Source organism: Amphibalanus amphitrite, unplaced genomic scaffold, assembly GCF_019059575.1.
Source record: "Amphibalanus amphitrite isolate SeventyFive unplaced genomic scaffold, NRLGWU_Aamphi_draft 000290F_arrow, whole genome shotgun sequence".
Lineage (NCBI taxonomy): Eukaryota > Metazoa > Arthropoda > Thecostraca > Balanomorpha > Balanidae > Amphibalanus > Amphibalanus amphitrite.
The window spans coordinates 484,308-511,002 of NW_024881785.1; the positions used below are offsets into that span (position 1 = coordinate 484,308).

At 49.0% G+C, this 26,695-nt stretch overlaps 2 protein-coding genes across 2 annotated transcripts; both read right to left on the bottom strand.

Annotated features, from left to right (window-relative positions):
* Positions 1 to 479: 479 nt before the first annotated feature.
* Positions 480 to 6,689, bottom strand: LOC122387581 (chitin deacetylase 1-like). The gene is made up of 6 exons (XM_043377920.1): positions 6,304 to 6,689; positions 3,482 to 3,629; positions 3,127 to 3,239; positions 2,751 to 2,900; positions 1,474 to 2,521; positions 480 to 1,322 (listed from the first exon to the last, which is right to left on the bottom strand). Exons 1-6 carry the CDS (start codon positions 6,347 to 6,349, stop codon positions 1,223 to 1,225), a joined length of 1,605 nt encoding a protein of 534 aa, XP_043233855.1. The 5' UTR covers positions 6,350 to 6,689; the 3' UTR covers positions 480 to 1,222.
* Positions 6,690 to 21,378: 14,689 nt separating this feature from the next.
* LOC122387582 (chitin deacetylase 1-like) lies at positions 21,379 to 26,200 on the bottom strand. The gene is made up of 4 exons (XM_043377921.1): positions 25,543 to 26,200; positions 24,803 to 24,951; positions 23,238 to 23,490; positions 21,379 to 23,056 (listed from the first exon to the last, which is right to left on the bottom strand). The coding sequence occupies exons 1-4, from the start codon at positions 25,583 to 25,585 to the stop codon at positions 21,906 to 21,908; spliced, it is 1,596 nt and encodes a 531-aa protein (XP_043233856.1). The 5' UTR covers positions 25,586 to 26,200; the 3' UTR covers positions 21,379 to 21,905.
* Between the last annotated feature and the right edge of the window lie 495 nt (positions 26,201 to 26,695).

Sequence of the window (26,695 nt, forward strand, 5' to 3'; positions counted from 1 at the left end):
ATCAGCCGCGTTTTGAGCTTACCACGACAATACAATGTTGATGTATTGACTGCTTCTTCCCTAAGCTTCAAAAGCAGAATTGCAGACGACTGCGTTAACAATTTGTGGTGTGGAAATCAAATGGAATAGTGGTCTCAAATCATGTGTAGCTATGACCATCTCATTACCGACAGTTCTGGCTCAAAAGTTGGCTGAGCGGGGCTAGCCAACATTCGTTGATTGGCAGAAAACGTTATGTTATGATGGTCTATGAAGGACGACGTAATAGCTGAATCTGGGCCTGTATTTGCTTGCACTTTGCGGCTTTGGAGGAGGGGGGATATATTTCATTGAGTGAGGACTTTTGGTGAGGGGTGTAAGTCATTACCCGTTTTATACAAATACCACTCCTGTTATCCGCTGTGTTCTATCCTCTATCACCAATAGTCTTGGTGATAACCTTTTCACTATGTTTCTTCATTCACAAGGAAAACCAATGCTTATTACACGTCGTTTTATTCTGAAGACAGACACCGATGGTTGAATACGGTGATGGCATGCAACAATATGGCAAATCGTGAATGGCTACTGATGACATCTGACAGTTTCCAGCTCTATATCTCCTACGCCACGGTATCCAAGATCCAACCAATGCTAGCACACGCTACACCGAAGGTCATTACAAATCTTCTAATGAAAAATTGTACTTTGGTGCCTGTCTTTTCGGCTTTACCAGTGATGTGAAAATATGGCTCCATGCCCCCACTATTTGATGTCCGTGAATGCCTTTTCACTTGATAGATTTGAGCCACTTTTGCTCAGATGGATTTGACTAGATTTCACAACTGTTAAAATGTGACGAAGGAATTATTCCAGTGGTGGCGGCATAATTGACATGCATCCTATTTTGCGTGTCTGGATGATGGTTGTTTTTGCGAGAGTTTCCAGTAGCCATTGTTAAGGTGACGTTATGATAGTCTCAGAATTATGTCGCCGCAACATATTTCGCATCATGCAATATCGAACAAGGCAATAACACAGTAATAAAGTGGGTGACGACTGGGACCACGCCCGCGATGTAAGCGAACGGCGGGCATAACGGATCACCCCGATCACAGCTCAAAACAACGGCCGATCGGTCGGCTGTGCTGACGTCTCGGCGCGAGGACACCCGCAGTGCTCGGCGTGGTGTCGCGTCGCGAGGCCACGAGCACCTCCTGAGGTGTGATGGACTGGTGACAGTCTACAGGGCGAACCCGTTGCCGGTGAAGTCCTTGAGCCACGGGTAGTTCTTAGGGCACTCCATGCACGTGTTCAGGTAGAAGTTCTCGCCGGGGAGCTCCCTGAAAAGAAAATAGTTTGTCAATACTCCATGATTTAGCAGCACGGGCATTTGAGATATTAAACATGTTATTTGGTCGCTTCGGTATGATTGACATTCTTTACACAAGATCTATGGGGTCACATAGTGGCATTAATCAGTTGTATACACACCTGGTGGTGAGCTGACAGGCGTTGGGCAGCGAGCAGTACGGCAGACCCTTGACGTCGCAATCGTTCTTCCACTCAAGGAAGTCGCGGATGTCATTGCTGGGTGTCGGGTTCTCCATCCAGGCGAGCACCTGCCGGTTGCTGAGGAAGTAGACGTCGTTCTTGGTCTGCATCTCGTCGATGAACTTGTTCAGCTCCTTGGTGAAGTCCTTGTTGCTGCTGAGCCAGCCGGCGGTGAAGTGGAGACCGAGCGGAGCGCGGTTGGTCGTGTAGTGGCGCTCGAAGTTGCTGCGCAGCATGGCGGCGAACTGTTCTCCGGAGCGGATGCTGGTACAGGAAGAGAGCAGGTGGCAGCCCGGCAGACGCTCGTCCACCTTGCGGTCTTCGCGCAGGTCCAGCTCGTTGATAACCATCTCCCAGATGCGGTGCGACTGCGATGGGCAGTTCTGCGAGGTGCCCAGACACTTGTGCGGCATGCGGTAGTCGAGCGTGTACGGCCAGATGGGCACGCGGCCCAGAGGCGCGGTGATGGATGAGTCGTACACGAACTCCTGGTCCTGCATCATGACGAACTGCGTGTTGCCTCCGACACGGAGCTGCGGCGCGCGCAGGCCAATGACTCCCGTGATGTTGGCGTAGAGCTCGATGATGTCACGCGCGCCGGACATCTCGTCACGCCAGGTCTCGTAGTCGCCGTACGACCAGTAATCGGGGTCGTCGTTGTTGGTGATTGAGAAGACTCCTATTTCGTGGCCCTTGCGGCTCAGCTCTTGAACAGCCGAATAGTTGGTGTACTTGTGCGAGACGTAGAAGGTGCCCTTGGCCGTGCAGCCGTTGGGGTTCTGGCGGTCGTCGCGGAAGATGTCCTGGAAGATGCCGATGTTGTCGACGTTGACGGAGCCGTGGAAGGTGATGGTGATCATCTGCGGCGTCTGCTCGGGCTCCAGGCCGTCGGGGATGAGAGTGCCGTCCGGAGAGCAGAAGCAGCCCTCGTTCAGAGTGCACCGGGATGTGTCGCACACCTCGGCTCCGTTGGGGTCCACGCCGACGGCTGTGGACGAGCGCGAGACACTGTCAGTTATCCTGTCCACTGAAATATAATTGATGTGCATCGTTGTCGTTATTTGTCATTGTGACTATCGGGCTTTATGCCTGCAAGCATACACGTTTGCGCGCATTGATGCATCCGTGGCACCTGATGCTGACTGGCCGTACCAACTGCCATGACTATATTTCATGCATGCTCGCACATTCAGAGGCTACGGTGTGTCATTACTCACTGCAGGCGTTTTCGTCGGAGCCGTCGGAGCAGTCGGCCACTCCGTCGCAGAAGAGGATGGAGTCGAGGCAATCATCGTTTCCGCAGGCCAGCTGACCCACAGGACACAGCGGCTCATCCGTCACCAGCTTGGGCAGCACCTTCTTCGGCTCTGTAGAAAAAATACAGTGTTAGCTAAGCTACAGCGCTGCAGAGTACGTTAAACACATGGCGCAAAATAATGATAAATTGAAAAGTTATGATATTCCGACTTTTTGTATTGCTGGACTGTTACGTACTTTCGCTGTTGCTCAATCAATCATTATCATTAATTTTTTGTTAGTTTGATGCTGGTCTTACATATATTGTGTCCTATTTGCTTCGACGTTTTGACTTACTCTCCAGGAGGTCACAGGAGTTGACATTTTTCCGCCACAGGCACGTTTGCTGTTTGACATCGAAGGCAAGTCCCTCCGGGCATTGGATGCGTTTCAGGCCTGCCCGGGTGCACCTGCGAATGAGTCATAGATCATGTTATTGATAGAGAGAGAAGCCGACAAGATAATAATTTTTTAACATCACCAAAAACCGTTAGATGATCACGCTAATCAAATGTATCTGGTCATTTCGTTCCTTTAATGGCATGCTGCAATGTCGCCTTCACTTTTTTGCCGTTCGAACAATCCGTTTGCTGCGCGTAGCCCACCGCTGATCTGTAGCCCCAAACCCTCTCTTGTAGTCCCCCTGGTTTACCTGTAGACCTCCTTGCAGTCGCCGTCGGTGCTGAGACGGAAGAATTCGTCGCCGCGACCCTTGCAGAGTTCGTCGACTGTGCTCTTCTCCTTAGCACGGATGGTGGCGGGCGACTGCCGTTTTTCCCGATGCAGGCTGGAGGCGTTGGCTGCAAGAAATCACAGCAGTTTCGGTCAGCTGTGTATTCCAAAACGAAGCTCGGGGACATTTCATGGATTCAGTTCTAATGCTAAGCCAATCATAAGGAATTGGAACCAAAGCTACTATACGATTTACGATGCGTTACTAGGCACGGTGTCGAGTACCTTCTAAGTAGTACGAGACTGTTAGGAGGTATTAGCCGTTAAAAGTCATGGATCTCGGCGGCTTTGTGATTCTGAGGACTGTAAAGCTGCTTTCGGTCTCCAGGGTGACATTTGTGGTCACCGGAGCGTGGTCGCCTCCCGATTTTGCGGTCCGGCTGACCACAATCCGTGCCGGTCGGTGCCGGCTGCGGCTGAGCGGCCACTCTGGGCACCTGCAGGGCTCATCTCTGCTCACAGCACCAGGGAGAGGCGGCCGAAATTCCTCGGTAGCGGTCAGCAGAGGGCATCTGCACTCTGCAGGCCCACTGACATCGTGCACTCACTCCAGCCTAATCGCCCTCAAGGACAACAAGCCGCTCATGCGAGAGAAACACGGCGCAGATACAGCACCGCAAAGCCCCTGCAGCGTTATATAAAGAGATAATCCTAATGTTTTTGTACTTGATGGTCTCAGGTTTGAGGTATGCGATAACAAGAAAAAAGAACAGTTAAATGGCCGATGCGAATGGTCTTGCCCTTGCTTTTTACTAATGTCCTCATTCGAAGGTTTAGCTATTACCACGGAAAATTCGTCTCTCGTTATCGTTATTGTGCCTTATCGTTCTCAGATGTTTGAAAGAGAAAATACTTGCCAATTGGCAATATATTCTTCATATTAGCATTTTCTAAAGTTTCTTGATAACTTTTAGGTATTTTTAATTAATTTTGTTTGCTGCTAGGCGATCAACGTGGAACGAGCGAGTGGAAATGGCAACGGAGATAATGGAACTGTGTGCTTATCTCAGGCAGTTTTTGCAAAATTGTCGGGGGAACTCAGATTTGTTTTTCAATAGGAAAACACAATTCTAACGAATATTTTTATGACTATTGACAACAAACCTTCGGTTATCGAGATAGGGTGAAATGGTGAAAGCGAAGGGCAAGAGGAACTTCAATAACGTACGTTATGCGACTTGTCTTTGAGTGGCCTCTTCCCTATCATTTGCACTAGAATAGAAAAGTCAATTGTTCTTTCGTTCGCGCAATCTGGTAATATTCCGGATTGTTTGGCCTTGATTCCTTCCCGCTGCCTCGTGACGGGCGGCACGGCGCGGTAATTTTAGGGCCTGTTCCAGCGCCTCCAGAAGAAATTCTTGACTGGAGGCTCTACCAGAGGTTTTACTGGAGGCGCTGGAACGCAATCTGGAGATTTCTGGAGATTGGCGTCATAGATACCAAAAGAATGACGATTGTTCTCTCTTGAAACGCATAATTTGTTTTCAATTTTAGTTAAAAAGATAAATAAAATTATAGCAATGTAATTTTCTTTACAATCGAGTTGTAAAATAATCAGTCAAATGTCCTTTGTTTACATTCGTGATTGTCACATGTGCGCCATAATTGTAGACCAGAGCCTCCAGAGAAATTTGGACCTCTCAACTCTCTGGAGGCTACTGGAGGTTTCTGGAGCTTTGGCGAGAGCTTTCTGGAGCTTTCTGGAGGCGCTGGAACGCTCTCTGGAGGATTCTAGAGCTTTCTGGAGCTTTCTGGAGGTTTCTGGAGGCGCTGGAACAGGCCCTTAATCTGGTAGTGACTGGTTAAAATGCTGCACGCTCTGCAGGATCGTGCTGGTATCCACTCTGAACTAGCTGACCTTGTGTCGATCAGCTGATTGCTACTGGGCGTGATCACTGTGTAACGGGGAACGGACGAGTGGGAGAGACGTGAGAGATTCGGGCACTGCCTACTGACAGAACGCCGGCGAGTGGAGGACACGAGAAGAATCTGATACTGTTTGCTGATGCATAGAAAGAATGGGCGAGATTATGAGCCAGCGGATTTTTTTTACAATGTTGGGTGCTGGAGATGATATCCATTGTGTTACAACTTCCGATCGCGATTTTTCTCATACTTAGTCGTCTGACTTTGATACGATCTGAAGTAGTGACTTCCACGCAGTTTATCGGACGAACTGATGATTGTCTTTATTTTTTTTATCCACTGGTGATTGGATGAATTTTACCGATGATTGTACAAATACTCATTTTTAAACTTTCCGTGCCAAAGAGGCACAACTGGTCTTTCCAAGTTATTTGCACAAAGTTGTTGCATCTAAAAGAGTTCTAACAAAGTTGCATTCAAATTTCATAAATTGGCAGTCAAGAAAACTAAGGTCATGAAGTCTTAGCAGCGACAGAATGATTGTGAACATTAAAAACGTTTGACAATGTGGAATTTCAACTTAGATTATGAGCTAAGGTGTAAAATACAATCCTTGGCAATTGTTTATCAACAGCTCATTTCAGTGAGAAACAAAGGTGGCCTTTTTGGTTTAGCCTTGGTTTTACCTGATCATTTAGGTGAACCTTCATCATATATTTGTTGATTAGTGACAATCAATGGCGGCATGTGACTACCGTACCCGCGCCGCCGGCCGTCGCTCCCTCCCCGGCGCGGCGACTGGGCAGCTCGTGTCCCGCGGCACAGTCTACCCGTCAGCGGGTACTCATTACTCGGTACTCGGTAGTCGGTACTCACCCCCAGCCAGCACGAGAAGGGCGGCGCACAGCAGCGGTAGCTTCATGGTGGCGCTTCCCCGACAGACACGCCACGAGCCGGCCACGCCAGCCACTTCTTATAGCCGCGCCAGTGCGCATGCGCGCCGCCGCCCTTTCACCGCCTTGCACGGCCGGTGCCGTGCTATCGGCCGTGCTCCGCCGACGTGCTCAGCGGGTGGCGTGCTCTGCAGATGAGCGCGACCGCCGATGGCTCAGCTGATCATGTGTGCGCGGTGGTCACGGCAGAAATGAATGAAATGCTCGGCGACGAACAGGCGACGTTATCGGTGGATGACATTCCGACAGGCTTCAGTGTAGCTCTGACAACAGCCGGGTGTAATTCGGCTGTTTATCTACCGGTTTCTGCTGTTAATGATTTGCTCGTGTTAATCCCCGCTACTCGCTAGTTTGTGATACTTTTGTAGTGCGGGTTATTGGGAAATGTTTTTGTTTTTGCCCTTTCTATTCTTTTTAAAATCCTTTTAACTGATTTCCAAAGTTTAATTTGTTTGACATTTCAGACATAAAATTAAGTTATGAAAGGGATCCTAAAATCGATGCCGTCGCTACCACTGATGACGCTCAGGTCAAGTCAAAGGAAAATGATGTTTATAATGCAATGCAAGGCTATGATGATGCAAATTATTTTGCAAAAACTGCAAAAAATGCATTAGGTCTGATAGGTTTCAACGAAAAAGCTGATATTTCCCATTGGCTTCACAAACTAGACTAACAAATAAACACCTAACGATTAATTAACTAGGTCCAGAAAATAATGAACTATGATAGAGGATAATGAAAAATAAAAATAATCAAAATATGATAGAGCATCGCAACATAAAGAGTTGTTAGTTTGTATGTGATTGTTTTTGTTTCAAACCTGCAGCAATCGATTTTACATTCTGGTTAAGATTTATTTAATCTCTAAGTATAGTGTACCTAGCCCTGCTTCAAAAGTGTACAGCCCTCAGCAGACTGCGTGGTAGGTATTCTTTTTTTTTTTTTGACAAAACCGATGATAACTCAAAGGCTATGTTATCAGTCGATCGGAACTCACTGAAAATAGATGCGCCATGCTCCACTCCTTTCGACTTAGAGTCTATCACTTAACAGTACGCCTTTTGTGGCAGCAAAATGCAAAAGTTTGTTTTGGGGGCAAATATAAACTTTTTGTTTTGTTGCCGAACTGGATGGAAAATTAATACAGTGATAATGCCAATCTGAGGTCTGGAGTCTTGCGCTCTTGCTGTTATGATTTCCGAGTGACCGAGGGCATAATATTCGCTTTATTCTCGATTTTGTCGAAAAAAAGAACACCTACCACGCAGTTTGCAGAGGGCTGAGTGTACACCCGACAGTATTTCCTGCAAATCGATGGTCTCGGTCTTAAATGTCTTCAGAACATAACCGTCACCTAACGTCATTTCCGGCGACCGTAATTACAATTCATTTTCATGGTATGCCTAAAAACAACAAGAGAGATCATGGGCGACATGGGAAAAAATGCCTAAAGCTTCAACAGCAGTTCATTGCTGCTCGCTTTTTTCGTCCTATTGCTAAGAAAATGTTGGCGTCAACTGACAGAGTAGTCACCAGTGTTGGGCTGTAAATGTAACTGCTTTGCATTGGGAGTGGTGGCATGGGGCGATTCGGTGCTCTTGTATGCTGTGATCTGAAAGATCGTACTGTCGCTCACTGTGGTTGCGTTACAGGAGAGATTAAATCGACACTCGGACTTGGTCCCCGACTAGATAAGCACGGGTAACCCGACACCGCTGCCCAGCTTTTAGAATATAACGGCATGCGCTTCAAAAGTCCCGGCAAAGAAGACAATAAGCCTTCTTTGTTGTATTCTTTATACGCAGAGTCGGTAAATCAATATTGAAATCGAGGCCTGACTCTCTCGCTGACCTTCAGAAGACGCCTGAACTGATCATGGTTATGCCGATTGGGATCAACTTCGAGTCATGCTGTCAGCGCGGTCATTCTATCTCATCTCGTGGTCTTACCATTCTTAGCGCTGGCTGTCCAGTGCGATCTGATCTAGATTCAGTCCATTCACCATACATGCCCGAGTGCCTGCATATCGCTCGTGTTGTTTTGGCTGTCTATTTTGGTTGCGATCGCTTATGTTATGATATTACCCATCCCATCATATTGGTTCTTAACCCTCGCATGTGTACGGCGTCTGCCAGCTTCTAATGTGTAGGGGGGGGGGGGTCGGTTGGACCACCCCCCCCCCCTTGCCGCTTGGCCCCTGATCGAGCTAGAGCTTCGCGGAAAAAACGAGCGTGTTGCCCGTGACGAGAGGAAGCCGATGATACCCAATTTTAAGGTCCTAGGTCATTGGGTGACCTTCCAGGTCAGGTCAATGACTCAAAGTCGGGAAAATCGGGACCTGTTAGAAAGTCGTGAAGTGTGGCTGCTAAGGGGTTTTTCGGGGTGCTGATCACGAATATCGTGTTAGTTTTGATCACAGATGATGTCTTTAAGCATTTAGACCAGGTCGGGTCAGGTCAGGTCAGGTCAACCAGTAGGCATCGTGACGGGTATTCGTAGGACGTGTCAACCGCCTCTGACAGCTTCGTAACATGTTATGAAGGCACCAAAACTACTTCGTAAATGTTCAAATGGTTGCTAAATTCGAATTCAGCTCCAAAAACTAGCCTAGAAACATGTACAGCTCGAAAAAGTGAACAGAGGTCACCCGAGGTCACCAAAGGTCAATAACCTGACCTGACCTTCAGGTGACCTTGACACCCACCCTAATGCATGGAAGCAACATCAAATCACATGTTTGAACGTTTGAAACCACGAAAAGCTTGCAAACGCGCGGCTAATGCGAGCCGACATACGCAGAATCGCGATTCCGGCCAAACATGGTCTCGGAAAAGAGGTCACAGGTCAAAGGTCATTTGGGTCAGGGTCATGAAATTTTCAGGGTAGGTGTAAAATTGATCAATGTGAGGGTACTGTAAGTTTCGTCGCGATCGGCCGCTTTTTACGCGAGTTATTCGCGAAAAACCATGGGGGGTCCATCCGACCCCCCCCCCCCCCTACACATGCGAGGGTTAAATTATGTCGGTTGCTGAATCATGACCCTGTCTTCTTTGGCACGTGCCAACGGTGATTGAAAATGATGACGGTGATACCTGGCGTCGTCACGTAGGTATGCTCCTGCTCTAAATTCTGCTCCCAGATGACCTTGACCGGCGCTGACCCACTAACAGCCGCCGTGGCACTACATATGTACCTATTACGCAGAGTGGAAGCTATACGTAGTAGCAGTGCCTTCTATCCAAGGGCGTCAAATGGTTGGGCGGGCAAGGGCGAGGTCGCGATTTGGATCGGCCGGATAGCCCTGCCATTGCTAACTGCTCTGAGGGCTGCTTATGGACGCGAGTCGATATTAGGAACGATAAGTCACTGAATTATTTGATAATTTCCCAGTCTTGCTTGCATCTGATGTCATCAGTGATCAGACATCCGATGCAAGCAAGACATTCCGTGAATTTGTTATAGGAAACTTACCTTGCATCGATTGCATCGATCTTGCACTCATAGTCTTGCATGTAAGCGTTATCACCACCTGCTGTTAAATGCTTCCACGAATTTGGTTAAAGGAAATTTATCTGTGATTTGTCATTGTCTTGTGGCAAATATAGATATTCTTTCGTCCTACCGACATAACGTGGGTCTTTGGCATTTCAGTAAAAATTATTGTAAGGAGTTACAAATAAGATAATCTTATGCTTGATTTTTTATGGCTATCTTTTGTAGTAATGTTTTTGTTTTTGCCTTTTACCATAAGGACATGTAATGTAATCTATTTCGTGGATTACGATACGTTGAAGATTAGCAATAACACTAATATTAACCTTATATATGCTTAATTCTGGACTTTTGCGGGCCAGCATTTCAAAAAGTAAGTGCAGCGCTTCTGCTAACAGAGAACTGTTGATAAATTCAGAATGTTAGGTATGGAATGTCGTTCCGTGTTCTCTAAATTATTACGAGCGAGCGAGCGCAGCGAGCGAAGTGAGTCTTTTCAATATAACGGAAAAATCTCAGTATGAGCGGCCCGGCCCGGCCCGGCCCGGCCCGGCCCGGCCCGGCCCGGCCCGGCCCGGCCCGGCCTGTAACGCTTTTGAGAGGCTTATATCTCAGCAACCGCTGGACCGATTGGCCTGCGGTCTTTTTTGTTGGGTAGCCCCATCCCTTCTACCCCGTATTTGACTACTTTTGATGCATCTCAGTGACCGTCGTGGCACGTGCCACGTGAAAAGTCAAGGGTGTTAAAGCTGTTTTGCAAAAGTAGTGATTTTGAGAGGCTCATATCTCAGCAGCCGCTTGGGCGATTGACTTGCGGTAATTTTTATTGGCTAGCAACATCCCTTCTACCCAAAATAGGATACTCTCGATGCATGTGTGTCACCCCCACTGCACGTGCAAAATACAACAATAAGAGGTGCCAAATTTGTTCCCATTTCAGTAACTCGGTAATTACTGGGGCGATTTCGCTGAAACTTGGCATACAGGTAGGCACCCACCAGGCAATGCATTCCCATGTGTTGCGGTTAGAGTGCTACTGCACGTGCGCACGTGCAAGGGGCGTTTCCAGATCTCGAGAACGGCTGGGCCAATTGCGCTCAAATTTGGTACACGGTTGGGGACCAGTTAGTAGGGTGCCGTGCAAAAGTCATTTTGGACCCCGTTTGCACGTGCGCACGTGCAGAATGCCGCTTCCAGATCTCAGGAACGGCTGGGCCGATTGCGCTCAAATTTGGCACACCACTAACGACCGGTTAGAAGGGTGCTTTGCACAAGCCCCGTTGGAAGTACCCACTCGCCCTTCCGCACGTGCAGGGCTCACTATCTCGCTCGCTCGTTCTTCGCCCAAAAGGCGTTTTACTGGTTTTAATAAGCTATTGTTTTTATAAGCTGCAATCCAAGCGGTTTAGCCATCAAATCGCTTCATTTTATAAGGAAATCGATTTTTGATTATCTTACCTAATCATTTTTTGTTACTTTTTATTTCGACTAGAATGATCGAATGGACCTATTTGTTTGATATTCTGATGGATCAGATAAAAATCCATTCATCGCCACCTTCGCTGAAGATACCGGGTAAATGGCGAGTGTCAACATAGTCCGGTGTAACCCGTCTCACTCACTACTGGCCTGAAAGCTCGCTCAGCCTCGATCGAGGGTCATCCCCGTCAGCGGCTTAGAGCGGGTGTCAGGTCGGATCAGGCCTGTTTTCACTACCGGTCTACTCAAAAGGCGAACGGTGTCATAAGAAAGCTCGAGGAAGAACCAGAAACGTTACCTTTGCTCACTTCTCACATAATAGTGAATGGATTTAGATGCCAACAGAAGACTGCTCCTCGCGGGAAAGTTATCAATTTTTTCTGTTAAATAGCTGTTTTGGTATAATAATGATATATCACGGCAGTTGCTGGGGTATTTCGCCACCCACCGTTTGCTGGGGGGGGGGGGGCGTTAAACGCCCCCAGCCGATAACTCGAGAACCAATAGGCGCAGCGAAACGCACGAGGCGGCAAACGAAAGAACGCGACGAGACGCTTCAGATGAGTACTTCAAAGTTGAATTTTGAGGTCACAGGTCGGGTCAAGGTCAGGTCAAACACCTGAAATCGGCTTTCATTAGCATGGACTTCAGGACTTCGCAATGGACGCCTCTCGTCATAAACTCTGTCAAAACGGTGCACAATCCATCATATAAGGCCTACAAGAGTGTCAGCTCCATGTAGGGGTCAGTCAAGCATAGGTCAGGGTCAAGGTCAGGTCAACCGGGTAGGCACATATCCCCGAAAATCAAAACTGATATTCGCAGCCTGTGACACATGTTTTATGGGTAATTTGGGGCGTGGAAGACGATGGTGACATTCATTTTATCATATGTGTACGTGGTTGGCTCAAAAAGTTAAATTTAAGAAATGCATGTATTATGGTCGCGAAGTACACAGTCACGAGAAATTGCCAAGATTCAGTTCAAGATTTTGGAAAATGCGGAGCGATTAATCAATAATCGAAGATAGCCATTTGATTGTTCATGGTATAAGCGACATCATTTTTCTCCAAAAATATCACACTTTCGTGCCTGAAATATTATAACTTTTTTTGCTATAAAGCATTTTCCTGAAGAAGTGAAAGGGGGCATCTTACCCCACAGGGTGGAAAAGACGCCCCCTGACGTTGGGAAAGATGCCCCCTGCACTATTAGTGACATAAATGGGCACGCGAATCGCCTGAACGAATCAGTAGTCCCTTCGAGCCTGCAGTAGACACCAAACATCATCATAAGGGCCCTCAAAAGTAGTCGTAAGGGGCTTCAGAGGTCATCGTTAGGGCCATCATAGTCCAGCGCTGCCAAATAAGCCTCCGTGGTGGCGTTCGGAGACCACTGTGGGGCTCTTATAGGTCTTCATGATGCTTGAGGGCCCTCGAGCCCATCGTGGGGACCTCCGATGCCAGCGCGGCCCGTGGGGCCAACGTGGGAGCCCTCAAATGATGTCGTGAGGGGCCCTGGAGCCAATAATGGGGCCCACAGAGGCCGTCGTGAGGGCTCTCAGAGTCAGATGCGGCCCAAAAAGTCGCTATGTGGGCCGAGAGACCGGCATGGTGAGCACCCGACCGTACTGGATTCTCAATAGTCCCAGATCGGCTTTTGTCTACATCACAAGTATGTAATAAATGATTTGACGGGCTGTTTGAAGGACAGCCTACGGATTTAGGGGGGCGTCTTTCCCCATCAGGACAGGGGGCATCTTACCCCAAGGTACCGAAGTAACATTAAATCAGTACAATTTGTTAGCCATAAAACTACACCCTGAAACAAACTGTTTGGGACACAGTACACGCATGCTAATGTATCACGACTATAGCAAGGGACGCAAAAATTATTTACCTTCTTTGATATTTACAATGTTTTGACACCAAAATATTTTTTGAAAGCAGCAAATAAAAAACATGCAATCATCAGCCAGCCGTTGCCCAACTGAGCTTCGCAATTTTTTGTGCAGTTAACAAGGCAGGCTTCCGCTTTACGCTAAGAACATTAATTTCCAGGTCCGATTCTTTGTTTCGCCGCTAGAGGGGGTGGGGCGTCTTTCCCACCCTGGGCATCTTACCCCACTCTCCCCTACCCAAAATTTGGCGTGCCTGCGGCGCGCCGTTTTTATGCTATGGCCCGGCGAAAAAAGTGGGGGCGTTTAACGCCCCTCCCCCCCCCAACAACTCGCGGGATATAATGGATGACTTTCGGTTTCTTATGTTTTATATGATGTTACAAGGGACAAGCGTAGTAGCATCATCGCATTTCTTTCAAAAGAATTCAAAAACAGTGAGCTGCTGTGCGTATAAATCAACTCTAATGCGGACACATGCATTTCTCAGAACACTGTCCAGCAGTGCTGATACAGCAGGAACTGGAACAGGTACTCGCACTTTTTTTCGAGGCTGAAGGCGAAGCAGGGCATTAGTTAAATGTTTTCTGAAGCCGAAACCGTCGAAAATGAGGCAGTTTCTGTTCGATGCATTGTGTAAAACATTATTTAGTTTACAAGATTCGCTTCAGTTTGTGACAACCGCATCGCTCGGCCTCCTTCTCTGCACGAAGCTGTTCAGCGGGAGCCACCGTGTCACTCAGCTTAACCCTCGCCGGCCGAGGGGGGGGGGCGGGTGCCGCCCCCCCATAGGGTTTTTTCGCGATAGCTCCGAACACGCTGGCGATAGAGAGCTGAAACTTGGCATACCTGACCTTTGATCCAAGCCGGATCTTTTGACACCAACCGCATTTTTGGGTCAGGTCAGGTCACTGACCTATGACGTCATAAGTGAACCTCTGCACGGTCTTCAGATGTCGCAACTTCGCAACGCCCTCACTGCCAGAGGAGATGTCACAGGGAAATGAAACTTGCAGGATCTAGTATCCATTATGAGTCCCACAACTTGTATATCTCGGATTTTTCCTAAAGGTCATATGAGGTCAGGTCATTTTCGTGACCTCACCATTATAAGTCAATGGGGAAAAATGAAAACTGCTATTCTGGCGCCGGGAACGATCTCCAACTATCTCAAGCACACAGAATCGTGATTTGATGCACTCCTTGCAAGGTTAGATGCGTCACTTTTGCAATGTTGACCTTGCGTGACGTCATTTATGACGTCATCAAGGTCATATTAGTTTTTCGTCAATAACTCTTGATCAAATTGAGCTAGCGAGTCGGGAAAGCCACCAATGGACTCAGGAAGACCTGCCGAATCGAATGATATGCGACATGACCTCTTTCGACCAACTTCGTGACCTGGGGGTGCTGACCTGACCTTGACCTGAGGTCAACACCCCAAGTTGACCTGACCCGGACAAAAAGTATATCATTCGACGCGCCTGAGCGAGACGAACACGATGCTGCCAAAATCGGCGCTCTGCGGCCGTTTTTTGCGAAGTTATTCACCAAAAACTGAGCCGTACCTTTGGGCACTTGACCTGACCTCAGAGGTCACCGGTTGACCTAGGACCTTAAAATCGGGTACCAATCTCTGCGTCTCGTAACGGCGCACACGCTCGTTTTTTCCGCGACGCGCTAGCTCCACCAGGGGCGAAACGGCGAGGGGGGGGGGTCGTACCCGCCCCCCCCTCGGCCGGCGCGTATGTAGAAAACCAATAGGTCCGGCGAGGGTTAAAACCGGAGCTGGAACCAGAGCCATTCAGATCACTTCTACTGTTCCACGTCACTGCTGCCCAATATGCAGATTGGAGAATAGGCTGCTTATACAGTTCTTTAATTCCCACTGAACAAAGCGTTCATTGATATGTATTATTTTAATATTTGTTTTTTATTATTACGAGTATTTCCGCCTTGGCTGGCCTTGAGTGACTCCACCGCCTATGTTGATGTTTCTCTTAATTATCGTTGGCATTGCACAGTGATAAAGCTTCCGATTTCCTGTGATTACCATCTTCCATGAGCTGCCGATGCGCTGGCTCGCTTCTTCCTGCAATACCTAAGTGTTTCGTATCTACTGATCTGCCCGTGTCCACCAGCCGAGGCCCGTTTGACCACGCCCGGACAGATGAGAGAGCACGCGGCGAGCCCCCCGTCGCCGGCAGGCTCCCCAGCCTCCCGTCAAGGCGGACCGGCTATTGTGAGCGTGTGGGCGCTCCGGCTGGTGAAACTCGGGAAGGAGGTGTCGGCACCGGGCCGCCATTGAGTAACGAGACGCACCCGGCCGCCAAACCAGTTCTGATAGCACGCGAGTTCGTCAATTACCGGACGCTGCTGCCCGGAAGGTTGAACGACGAAACGAGAATCTCCTTGAAGATCATAAGGCTGATGAAGTACAGTTATCCTTGGGAAAGGCGTGCAATACATGTAGCTTCTTGAATAATGCGATGGGCCGAATGCCCCTGGTACGTTCTTTCCTGAATTTTGTTTGTGTGTGAATATTTTATCAGAATCGTCCCGTGGAACACTATTACAAGTGATCGAGTCGTACAGTTTAACCCGCTCATGTTGGTTTATTCTTGTGTAAATTAGCCGATTTTATTTGGAATTGGTGTGTTCGTTATCAGCTGTCTCAGCATTCAAAATCGATGCGTGGTTGGTGCGAAATTTCGCACACCTGACAGCTGACACACGTGACACACGTGAAGCTCCAAGCCCGCATACTTTATACAGTATACAGTGATGCACGATAGATTTAGACAATCTTAACTTGCTCCCATATCAGTCACGGATGCGACCAGACTTTTTTTGGCGACTTTTCTGACCTTTTACGGGGTCATTGCAACTGACCGCTGCAGCAACAATAACTGACCATTGCAACAACTGACCACGGACACGATCAGACTTTCTAGGCGACTTCCTCTGGCCTTTTACAGGGCAAATGGAACTGACTGCCGGTCATCTTCTGTAAAGAGCAAATAACTAGTCATGACCGAAGTGGGGCTTGCGCTTTCTAACTTTTGCGAAAGGGCGACAGTTAGTTTAATGTATGTGAGCATAATGGATGACACGATGTCGGTGGGCTTGCGGCAAGTGCTTGCATTTCAATGGTGCGGCTGGGGAGTTTCTTTTAATTTTTATCACTTGAGGCAGTCAGTCTGTTAAGCATGCTTTTTCACTCAGGATGGAGGGATCAACCAAACGTCACTCCAATGCATTGGTTTTCAATCTTGCGTCATTGTTATATCCCATGTATTGAAACAATGGATCGTCTGTGTTTCCCAACCATGGTCTGCTGGAGAAGGCTGCCGTTCTCAGCTCCAACTGACACGCTGCGCGATTATTCTGGAAGACGTCAAGGCCATACCTGTCTCATTGAAAGACAGGATATCCAGTCCAATGACTGTCATGCAGAGACATATGAGCCCTTGCTACCGTCGATAGACCGGATGTCTAAGAGCCTGTGATTGTTTCTGGCCTGAGCTATTTATTCAATGAAGCGCGTTCCTCACCAGGGGCAAGTGACTGCGTGGAACGCCGAGGAGTGATGGCATTGGACTTTCACATTACTTAAGCCTGTACATATGCCTAGAGCAAATTTACGCAGTCTGATTGATTCGCCTTTTGAAAAGATCTGAACTCGATGCCAGAAGCAATTATATGTCACGATTGTCCGTTGCTTTTGCGCATCTCAATTTGGAGTTGCAGGTGAATCGAGGTGATGGACGTAAGTAGGTATATATCTACTGTCGGTACAAGCTGACGCCCCAACGGACAAGTGACAACGCCAACGGTGGTGCTATTTTCGAAGAGCTGAGCGCGTATTGTACCCCACGATTACATCAGCTGTTCCTTCCTTGGACACTCGCCTATGGACCGGCTGTTGCTTTATCGAATGTCCTTGACATGTCCTATCTAGCGGAACAGTGTATGTCGATCCGGCTCCCTCCGGAGGACGGCGCGTGTCTCCCCCTTCCCTCGGGTCGGTATTGGGTCACTGACCGGACCAGCGGACCCGGTCGGCCCAGTAACCTTGCCCGCTGCCGCTGCGTTCATACCGCGGCTCGAGGAGGCGTGAAACTGGTCTTCCTCCTCGCTCGAGGCGTCGCGTCCGCGATGGGCCTGCTCTTCCAACCCCACCGGTCGCTGAGGCGGGTTACTGGACAGCGGGACGATACCGTTGTCGGTGACACGATGCACCTCGAGTACTTGTCCAACGCTGCACTGCGTCTCAGCTGTGCGGCCATGAAGAGCTGCGGTCGGTGCTCGGTGGGGGCGCAGAAGGGTCGACCGGTGGCCGACCTTGGGCGCCGCCGGTTGCAGCTGGCGCGCCGGTGAAATGGCGCCACGGGGGAAGAGCCGAGGTGACCCGGTGTCTGCCGGGCCCGGGGAGAGGGGCAGTCCGACCGGCCGGTGAAGTCGAGCGGAGTAAGCAGCCATTCAGGGTCATCGGTGCTGCAATAAAGTGGCCTGCCCGTTAGATATTGTGAGGTGATGCGCCATTCGGCGGCATCTGTGGACTATGTTTTGGTTTGTTTTGTGCGAGGTCATTATTTTTACTGAAACTGGTGGAAACAGACAGCGAGTCGGAACCTTGGTCCCATCTATTTAACCGAGAAAATATATGCACACTAAATGTAATGCAACAAATGTAAGCGATCTGATAAGTTAGGGGAGAGTGGGGTAAGATGCCCAGGGTGGGAAAGACGCCCCACCCCCTCTAGCGGCGAAACAAAGAATCGAACCTGGAAATTAATGTTCTTAGCGTAAAGCGGAAGCCTGCCTTGTTAACTGCACAAAAATTTGCGAAGCTCAGTTGGGCAACGGCTGGCTGGCGATTGCATGTTTTTTATTTGCTGCTTTCAAAAAATATTTTGCTGTCAAAACATTGTAAATATCAAAGAAGGTAGATAATTTTTGCGTCCCTTGCTATAGTCGTGATACATTAAAATGCGTGTACTGTGTCCCAAACAGTTTGTTTCAGGGTGTAGTTTTATGGCTAACAAATTGTACTGATTTAATGTTACTTCGGTACCTCTGGGTAAGATGCCCCCTGTCCTGATGGGGAAAGACGCCCCCCTAAATTCGTAGGCTGTCCTTCAAGCATCCCATCAAATCATTTATTACATACTTGTGATTAGAGACAAAAGCCGATCTGGGACTATTGAGAGTCCAGTACGGTCGGGTGCTCCCCATGCCGGTCTCTCGGCCCATACAGCGACTTTTTGGGCGGCATCTGACTCTGAGAGCCCTCGCGACGGCCTCTGTGGGCCCCATTATTGGCTCCAGGGCCCCTCACGACATCCTTTGAGGGCTCCCACGTTGGCTCCACGGGCCGTGCTGGCATCTGAGATCCCCACGATGGGCTTGAGGGCCCTCAAGCATCATGAAGACCTATAAGGGCCCCACAGTGGTCTCCGAACGCCACCACGGAGGCTTGCTTGGCCGCGCTGGACTATGATGGCCCTAACGATGACCTCTGAAGCCCCTTACGACTACTTTTTAGGGCCCTTACGATGACGTTTGGTGTCTACTGCAGGCTCGAAGGGACTGCTGATTCGTTCACGCGATTCACGTGCCCATTTATGTCACTTATAGTGCAGGGGGCATCTTACCCAACGCCAGGGGGCGTCTTTCCCACCCTGTGGGGTAAGATGCCCCCTTTCACTTCTTCAGGGAAATGCTTAATAGCAAAAAAAGTTATCATATTTCAGGCACGAAAGTGTGATATTTTTGGAGAAAAATGATGTCGGCTTCCGTTGAAACTCCAAGTTTTTGCTTTCCGATCGTCATTTTCGAATAAAATCTGACATAGTTAAACCCTGGGCATCTTTCCCCACTCTCCCTTACTCATGAGTGTTTTTTCATTATCTTGAAACCTGAAACATGAACAGGATTTCATGTGTCCTAAACCTGTTCAATGCTCATTTACCCTGACCTCCTTTGCACAAATCTCTGGAGAAGCTAGTCGTTATCAGTTATCTTTCATAAAACACTGCTCCTATGAAAAAGTCATGGCAAAAGCAGCTTGTCAAAGGAATGAATGCTCGCCGCCGGCACGAAGGGCCGGAGGGGTGATGCCAACCTGTCTTTCGCGAATTACTCCAGCACGCTTAGACGGAGTGGACCTAAATTAGTTTAGCTTGGCGTCTTTGGGATTCAAATCCTCCCCGTGGCCTAGTGGATAAGGCGTCCGTCTCATAACTCGGTGGCAGCGAGTTTGCGGCCGGGAAGCTCCACGTCGTTTGACCCGCGTTCCTATATTAAGCCAACTGGCAACTGGCGAGAGAGAGCCACGCTAGACCCGGGATGACCGTGTCGCCATATACCTATATACCTACCTGCGGCACGTTAAACTTTCTATCCAAATTATCACCGGTGAGCCGGGCGCGGGCAAGGTGGGTCCGTGGTGTCATTCGTAACAAGCACTGCTTAGCGGGACACCCGGGCCCATAGTCACCCATTCATCCATTCGGACAAAATTTCTATAAAAAATGCGGTGTTGTAGCCTCCGCCTTCCGCTGTCTCTCCCGCTTCATCTTATCTCCATGACGGTGCAGGAGAGTGGACCTTTTGTACACTGACACAAGATGGTACTACCATGGATGCCTGGTCAGATTTATCTGTTCAAGAAAGAGCACAAGGCGCTTTGTTCCACTTTCCTAGAAAATGCCATGATCCTCTTAGGCTGCCATCCGGCCTCAAGGATCAGTGGTTCTGTTTGTTGAGTGTGAGGACTTCAGAGACAAAACCCTGGTGCTTTGGGACTTTTGAGCTTCCCGGAGAACATTCTAGCGAGAGCCAGATAAACTTAGAGCTCCTTCTCTGGTCTGGACTAATTTTATCGACATGTCCCGAGAAAGTTATAAGTAAAGTTATACTATGTAAGTTGGGATATAGGCGGCGGAACGGGAGGGCACCGGGGCACCGTTCCCCCGTTTGATTTTGGCGTTTTAACATTAGCCCTATGGGCGTTGCATGGAAAGAATGGGGCCAAAAGTTGGCAGCCCCCCCCCCCCTTAATTGGTGTTCCGCCGCTACTGAGTTGAGATGATTCTGGAAATGTTCAAAATAGTCAGTGATGATAGCATGCATAGCATATGACTCATTGTAACTACCTCTAGCTATAACTATGATAACTCTGATATCGATCGCTTATTTCAAGGCCCTATATACCTTATTTGATGTGACTTATTTGGCTTATTTGATGTGCACTTCAGCTTTTGCCTCTAACGCCACATTTACAAACTTCTAGCTATTTTTAATGGATGTACCAGGTACCTTGTGACCGCGCATCTCCAACAGATCTCGCTGAGCTGCCGATACCGTTAGTGGGCGGGACGCAGGCCGGTTATTCCAGCCGCAGAAGGCATCTATCTGCGACATAACGTTTTTATCCACGGCCACGTCCCCGTGACCATGGCCAGTGAAAGCAACCCGACGACTCGTCCTATCAGCAGAGCACCCGACAAGAAAAGACTGTTTATTGTTATGCGTTGTTCATACTGGTCGTCCCGTCCACCTTGCTGGTGCAGTGGTGAAAGGGACTCCTAATTAGTATTTTTGGGGAATACATTGTCGTTCATCCGATCAGGATGATTTTATTCGCCTATTGCTAACTAGGGTGCCACTCACGACTAATGTCATTGTCCAAAACACCGCATTTTGTGTAGATGACTGGCTGATGAAAACTAGAAATGTAAATAGCCAGACGGCTGGGGCAAGTCTGATTATCCGGTCCAATACAATGGCTATGACGTCAGTCGCCGTAAGGACACCTACTCTCTAAACTGCCTTTGGAACCGTGCGGTGTGGGTGCTCCAACATTCGGCTGGCTCCAGCCCCTCCCCATTGCCTCACTCTGAAGCTGAAGGTGAGCTGGTCGTGTGAGGAGGATACCCTGTGCAGTGCTGGTCGTGGTTTATGGCGATAGACGAAAAGCTACGTTGGCTTTGTGCCTTTCCAAAACTATGGAAAATGTGTCTCGTTTCTTTGAGGTTCGTCGCTTTGGTGCTTTTATCGTAGATACGGTTGCGTCATGCGTGCCATTGAGCTTTTACCATTATTGTCCGTCTTAAACGGCGGTTTCAGTGAAAATGACGGCAGTACGGCCTGCCCTGTATTGTTCGTCCTACAGTCGATCACTCCAACTACACATGGCGTGATTGTAGCATCAGCACAGTCACCATTCCAATCACAGCAATGTTATGTCGCACCATACCGCTGCCAAAATGCAAAACACGACCTCGTATCGTGCATTTGTACTCGGCAACAATGAATCAACAAGATGTGGCAATATATCGCAGCACTGATTTGGTTGCGTCTTCCCATCATGCATTATGGTCCCTGTCATATTGGACACCCTAGGCGCCAGCCTGAACTCAAGAATGTTCCATTGGCGTATAGATAGTCGCACCACCTGTTGATTAGGCGATCTTTTAACTGAATGGTGTGTGAAATGCGAATTGAGTTTGGTTATGAGACCACATCGGGCATGGAGACACTTAGGTACGCTTTGCGCGCTGCGTGGTTGCTAGAAATACTTGAAACAATGACATTTTACGGACCGAGCGGGTTATGCTGGCGCCGTCGAAATGAGACAAAAAGACTATCTAGAAGTAGCCTTTGCCACTCGGGTCATTCAGCCAGGGGAAGTTCGGTGGGCACCTCTTGCAGGTCTGCATGTTGAAAGTGCCAGCGACGCCGTCCGTGTGCAGCGCGCAGTTGGAGCCGCCGGGCTTGGTGCACTCGAAGCCGGTGGACTCGTCGCACTTGGTCAGCCAGCTGGCGAACGTCTTGGTCTGCTGGACATCCAGCGGCTCCTGCATCCACTCGATGACCTGGGTCATGGTCACAAAGTAGACGTCGGTGACACTGATCTGGATATCCTCGATCCACCTGAGGAGATAGTCGAGGAAGTCGCCCTTCTTCAGCCAGGCTGAGTGGAAGTTGAGACTGAGCGGGGCGCGGTTGGTCAGATAGTGGCGATCGAAGTTGTGGTTGAGGAAGTTGTAGAACTGCTCACCGTTCAGGATGTTGGAGCAGGAATCGACCTGAGCGCACCCAGGAAGGTTGTCGTCAATGCGAGGATCTTCGCGACGATCTAATTCGTTCATGACCATTTCCCAGACGGGGAAGGCACGCGTGGGGCACTTCTGCGCATTCCCGTGGCACGGGTGCGGCATCTTGTTGAGCAGCGTGTACGGCCAGATCGGCAGGTCCCCCAGCGGCGCAGTGATGGTCGAGTCGTACAGGAACGTCTGGTCGTCCATCATGGAGAACTGGTTGTTGCCTCCGACGCGCAGGTACGGAGTGCGCATGCCGACCACGGAGTTGTCCGCGATGCCGGCGAACTGCTCGATGATGTAGCGCTGTCCAGCCATCTCACGCGCCCACTCCTCCGTGCTGGCGTTGGTCCAGTAGTTGGCCGTGTCGTTCTGCGTGATGGAGAACACGCCGATCTCGTGGCCGCGGTTGTGCAGATCCTGCACGGCCGTGTAGTTGGTGTACTTGTGAGAGACGAAGAATGTTCCCTTCATCGGGCAGCCGTTCGGGTTGAGGCGCGACGGACTGAAGAGGTCGTCGAACAGGTCAATGTTGTTGTTGTTGATGGCGCCGTTGAAGGTGATCATGATCATCTGAGGCACCTGTTCAGGTGCCAGGCCGCCCGGGATCTGGTTGCCGGTCTCGGAGCAGAAGCATGAGGGCAGCTGGCACTGGGCCGGGTCGCACGGCGGCGCCCGGTTCGGATCGCTCTCGGCATCTGCGGACGAACGGTACACGTCAAGTCTGGGTCAAGAGAGCAGGAATGTTAGCCTATTGAAGCCACGCTCAGGTTTCAATTTTATGCACCAAATAGTATGTGAAATAGTTTCGAATTGCGTTAGGGCATACATGATAACTAGGACGCACTTTCTTTGGCTCAGAGCTGCTGCAATACGTACCGCAGATGTTCTCGTCCGACGAGTCGGCGCAGTCGGGCTTGCCGTCGCAGAAGAGGCTGCGTGCGATGCAGGTGCTGTCTCCGCAGGCGAGCTCGTCCTGGGTGGCGCACAGTGGCTCGTCGGTGTTGATGCGCGGCAGCACCAGCTTGGGCCGCTGCGTCTGGTCGCAGTCGCTCACGGTGTCCTTCCAGTCGCACGCCTGCTTGTTCAGGTCGAACGCCAACCCGTGCGGGCACTTGATCTGCTGGAGACCCTGTAAATGGAGAGAGATGGGTCAGTCGGATGACAGAGGAATTGTTTGCTGACGGGACTTTTGTCATTTTAGACGTGTTTATGTTTGGCTTTACGGACAGAGATGAGAGAAGGGCAAATTTAAAGCCCTCCTCTGATTTATGGTTGAACTCTTCAACTCACTAGTTAGCCGGAACAAAGCTGTAGCTGAGTAGCTAGGTACCGAAAACCTTCATCATTTTACCGCTGTTTGATATGACTTGGTGTTTTCTGCATCCATCAAGGTCTGCTGAATCATTCAACTTTTTGTTATGAGCTGTCGTTCGCAAACACTGAGTTTAAAACACATACATCTTAAATTTTGCAAACGATACCGCTATCCACGGAATTCGGGCTTTCCTGTTCCTGAAGTTCTGGGTGCAGCTAAGCATGGCGACTTGTCATGACCGCGTAAGCTTAGCGCCGACATCAAGGGTGATTTTTTTTTTGCAACGTAAGACTCCATACCGCACAGCATTTTCTCTGTGGCCAAGCCGAGACAGGTCACTTTCCATTGGCCGTGGATGACCTTGAGTTATCTAATGTCAATTGAGCAACGTTGCACCGGCGCACCTTACTGTGCAGTGCTCGGGTCTCGAGGAGGTTGCAACAGCTGAGAGGCTATTCCTAATAAAGAAATGTTGCTACTCACTGCCGTTCGGCAACAACAATGAAACCGAGCTTTCGGTGACGGACAAAAATTGGAATGCTTGGGAATATTAGGCAGATGATTTTAACGATTAGCTGATTTTGCTTCAACATATCTATACGATTGTTGGTAGACGTTTTTCTTTTTCCCTTCACCAACCCGGGCTTAATTTGGCTACCTATTTCCTATTTTGTCGAATTTTCGTTCTCCGGAAAATAACTGACTTTTTTAGTTTTAATAATGCCGGTGTTACGCTTTAGTTGGCAATTGCTCTTATTATTATATCGTGAATGGCAGTTGCTTGAGATATTCAATACTTTTTGCCGTGCACTATAATTCTTGAAACAATAAATTTCTACCAAGCGACAAATTCAAACGTCCTCATAGTAACCTTTCTATGTGAAGGAATACGCAAGGATGATCAATTTGAAAGTTTTTTTTCGTGATCCAGTAACTATTATTTTGTATTAAATAATAATTTTACACTTGTGTCAGCTCTTCGGTAAACAATCTTATTTATAAAATCAGAAATCGGTGATCTAGAAGAAATGCATGTTTCTGACACCGGTCGGCATTTCAAGCGTTCATTAAACAAGCTTCGGCATATTCACTACGATACACTCATTATGGCAAGGAGATCACTTACCGCAGAGGTGCACTGCACGACCACATTGCACGAGGCGCTACCGGCGTTCAGGCGGAACCATTCGCCGGGCCCCTTGCCCAGGCAGATGGCCTGGACCGCCTCATCTTCGGTGGCCTCGGCGTCTTGCCGTTTCACACGGAGGCCGTTGGCTGCAACAGAAGGCTTATTTAGTTACCGCTGCTATTTAAACGCAACAGCCTCCGGTATGAATAAGGTTGTTGCGCATACTGCAGTGATTTCTCTCGTCGTCTTCTATACCTATCTGCGGTGCCTTTTTGACTTTTTTTATTGAGGCACAAAAACAAATTTGTACTAAAAACATGCAATATTAGACCAGACGAAGCTCCGGGACCGAAAATTCATCACTTATCGCATAATGTAACGAATAATCAGAAACACAATATACACGCTTACTTCTTATCTTCATTGCTGATTTCAAGGAGATTCGGTTACAAAAAAACTATATGAATTTATCATGCTCCTTGCGCAAGTGCTACATAGGTTACGGATGTAAGTAATTGACATGGGCCACAATGTGAATAGATGTAAGATTTTTACTATTCCAAGTCAAATCATATTTTTATTTTTTTCTATCCACAAAGCACCAATGGTATCACAAATTGATTTGACATTATTTATAGATCTCTGGTTTATTTTGATTTTATTGGCAGCTATTGGAGGTCAGGTCAGGGCGCGCGTTCCCCATCGATCAGGGGCGCCCTCCCATCCGATCGACTCACCCGAGACGGCCAGGAGAACCACCAGAGCCGCAGCCAGCTGCATGTTTGCTGCAAGACTAGGCCGAGTTAGCTCGCGGCCGGCTTAAATAGGGTTCGCGCAAGCGCGCTGCGGCCGGCTGCAGCGCGGCACTCAGCGGCGGTCGCCGCCGATCCCGTCGGGGCGGGGGGCAGGGGCCGGTTCGACGATCTGGCGGGGGTCGCCGGCAGCGGTCAGGTCACTGCCGGAGCCCGCAGGCGACGTCCGGCAGCCAGGGGTCAGCCAGGGACCAGCCGAACATCAGAGACATGCTGCGACTTTCACTTTTTGCGGCGGCGTTGGCCGGGGCCTGTCAAGGTCTCGGCTCTGGTAGAGCTCACCGGAGCCTTCTGCTCAGGACGGCAGATGAGCGGGAGGCCGCAGCCGGAATCGCGTCCCAACAAACTGGGATCGGTCGACGAACTTATCTTACTTGCTTCGGGCGTACGCATATCAACACATCCAAACGGTGTGCTTTTTAACGACGGGGCTTCAGTTGTATGCAACATAACCTTTTCACCCTCGCTTGAGCGTAAACTGAGGTCAATTTATTTATGTTCACTTTTTTAGGCCAAATTTAATATCGATGGACTAGTTTTGGTAGAAGCAGCACATTATCCACCATACCTGTTTCTAGTCCGCCTAGTATTTGACGCATATGACGACATTTGGTCCAGGACCGAAAACAGAAATACACGTAGTTTCAACCCACCATTAGTGTATTATGTAACTAACGGGTAGTCAGTATGAAACTGGACAAAATTTGAACAGTTGTGCTAAAACTTGCCAAGCGAAAACAACGAAAATCGCGTTACCGTGCCTTTATTTTGCTGTGATCACGCTCGGCATAGTGGACTTGCGATAGCACACGTCGATTGGCCGCCAGGCACTTGCGTGCTGGCAGCCCGCTATTATCTTTCGCGGCACCTCCGGGTCGATGTGACGGATGACTTGCTGGATCTCATTCATTCCTCACCTGTCCTTGACCTGATAGGACCTGCGCCACAATTGCCCCATGCCCTCTTGCAGCCCTAGAGGTAGTGGTTTGAAAGCTTGAGAACTTGAAAGATACAACTCAGAGGAAAATTAACTAAGCAATTAGTGGAAAGAAGACAATTAAAAAATAAAGCAACCTAA

Coding starts and splice junctions, on each gene's coding strand:
- LOC122387581 (XM_043377920.1), bottom strand. CDS start 6,349: ATGAAGCTACCGCTGCTGTGCGCCGCCCTTCTCGTGCTGGCTGGGG. Junction 2,522..2,750: donor CTCCGACGAAAACGCCTGCA/GTGAGTAATGAC, acceptor GCTCGTCCACAG/CCGTCGGCGTGGACCCCAAC. Junction 1,323..1,473: donor GCCTGTCAGCTCACCACCAG/GTGTGTATACAA, acceptor TTTTCTTTTCAG/GGAGCTCCCCGGCGAGAACT.
- LOC122387582 (XM_043377921.1), bottom strand. CDS start 25,585: ATGCAGCTGGCTGCGGCTCTGGTGGTTCTCCTGGCCGTCTCGG. Junction 24,952..25,542: donor GGTTCTCCTGGCCGTCTCGG/GTGAGTCGATCG, acceptor CTTCTGTTGCAG/CCAACGGCCTCCGTGTGAAA. Junction 23,491..24,802: donor TCGTGCAGTGCACCTCTGCG/GTAAGTGATCTC, acceptor CTCCATTTACAG/GGTCTCCAGCAGATCAAGTG.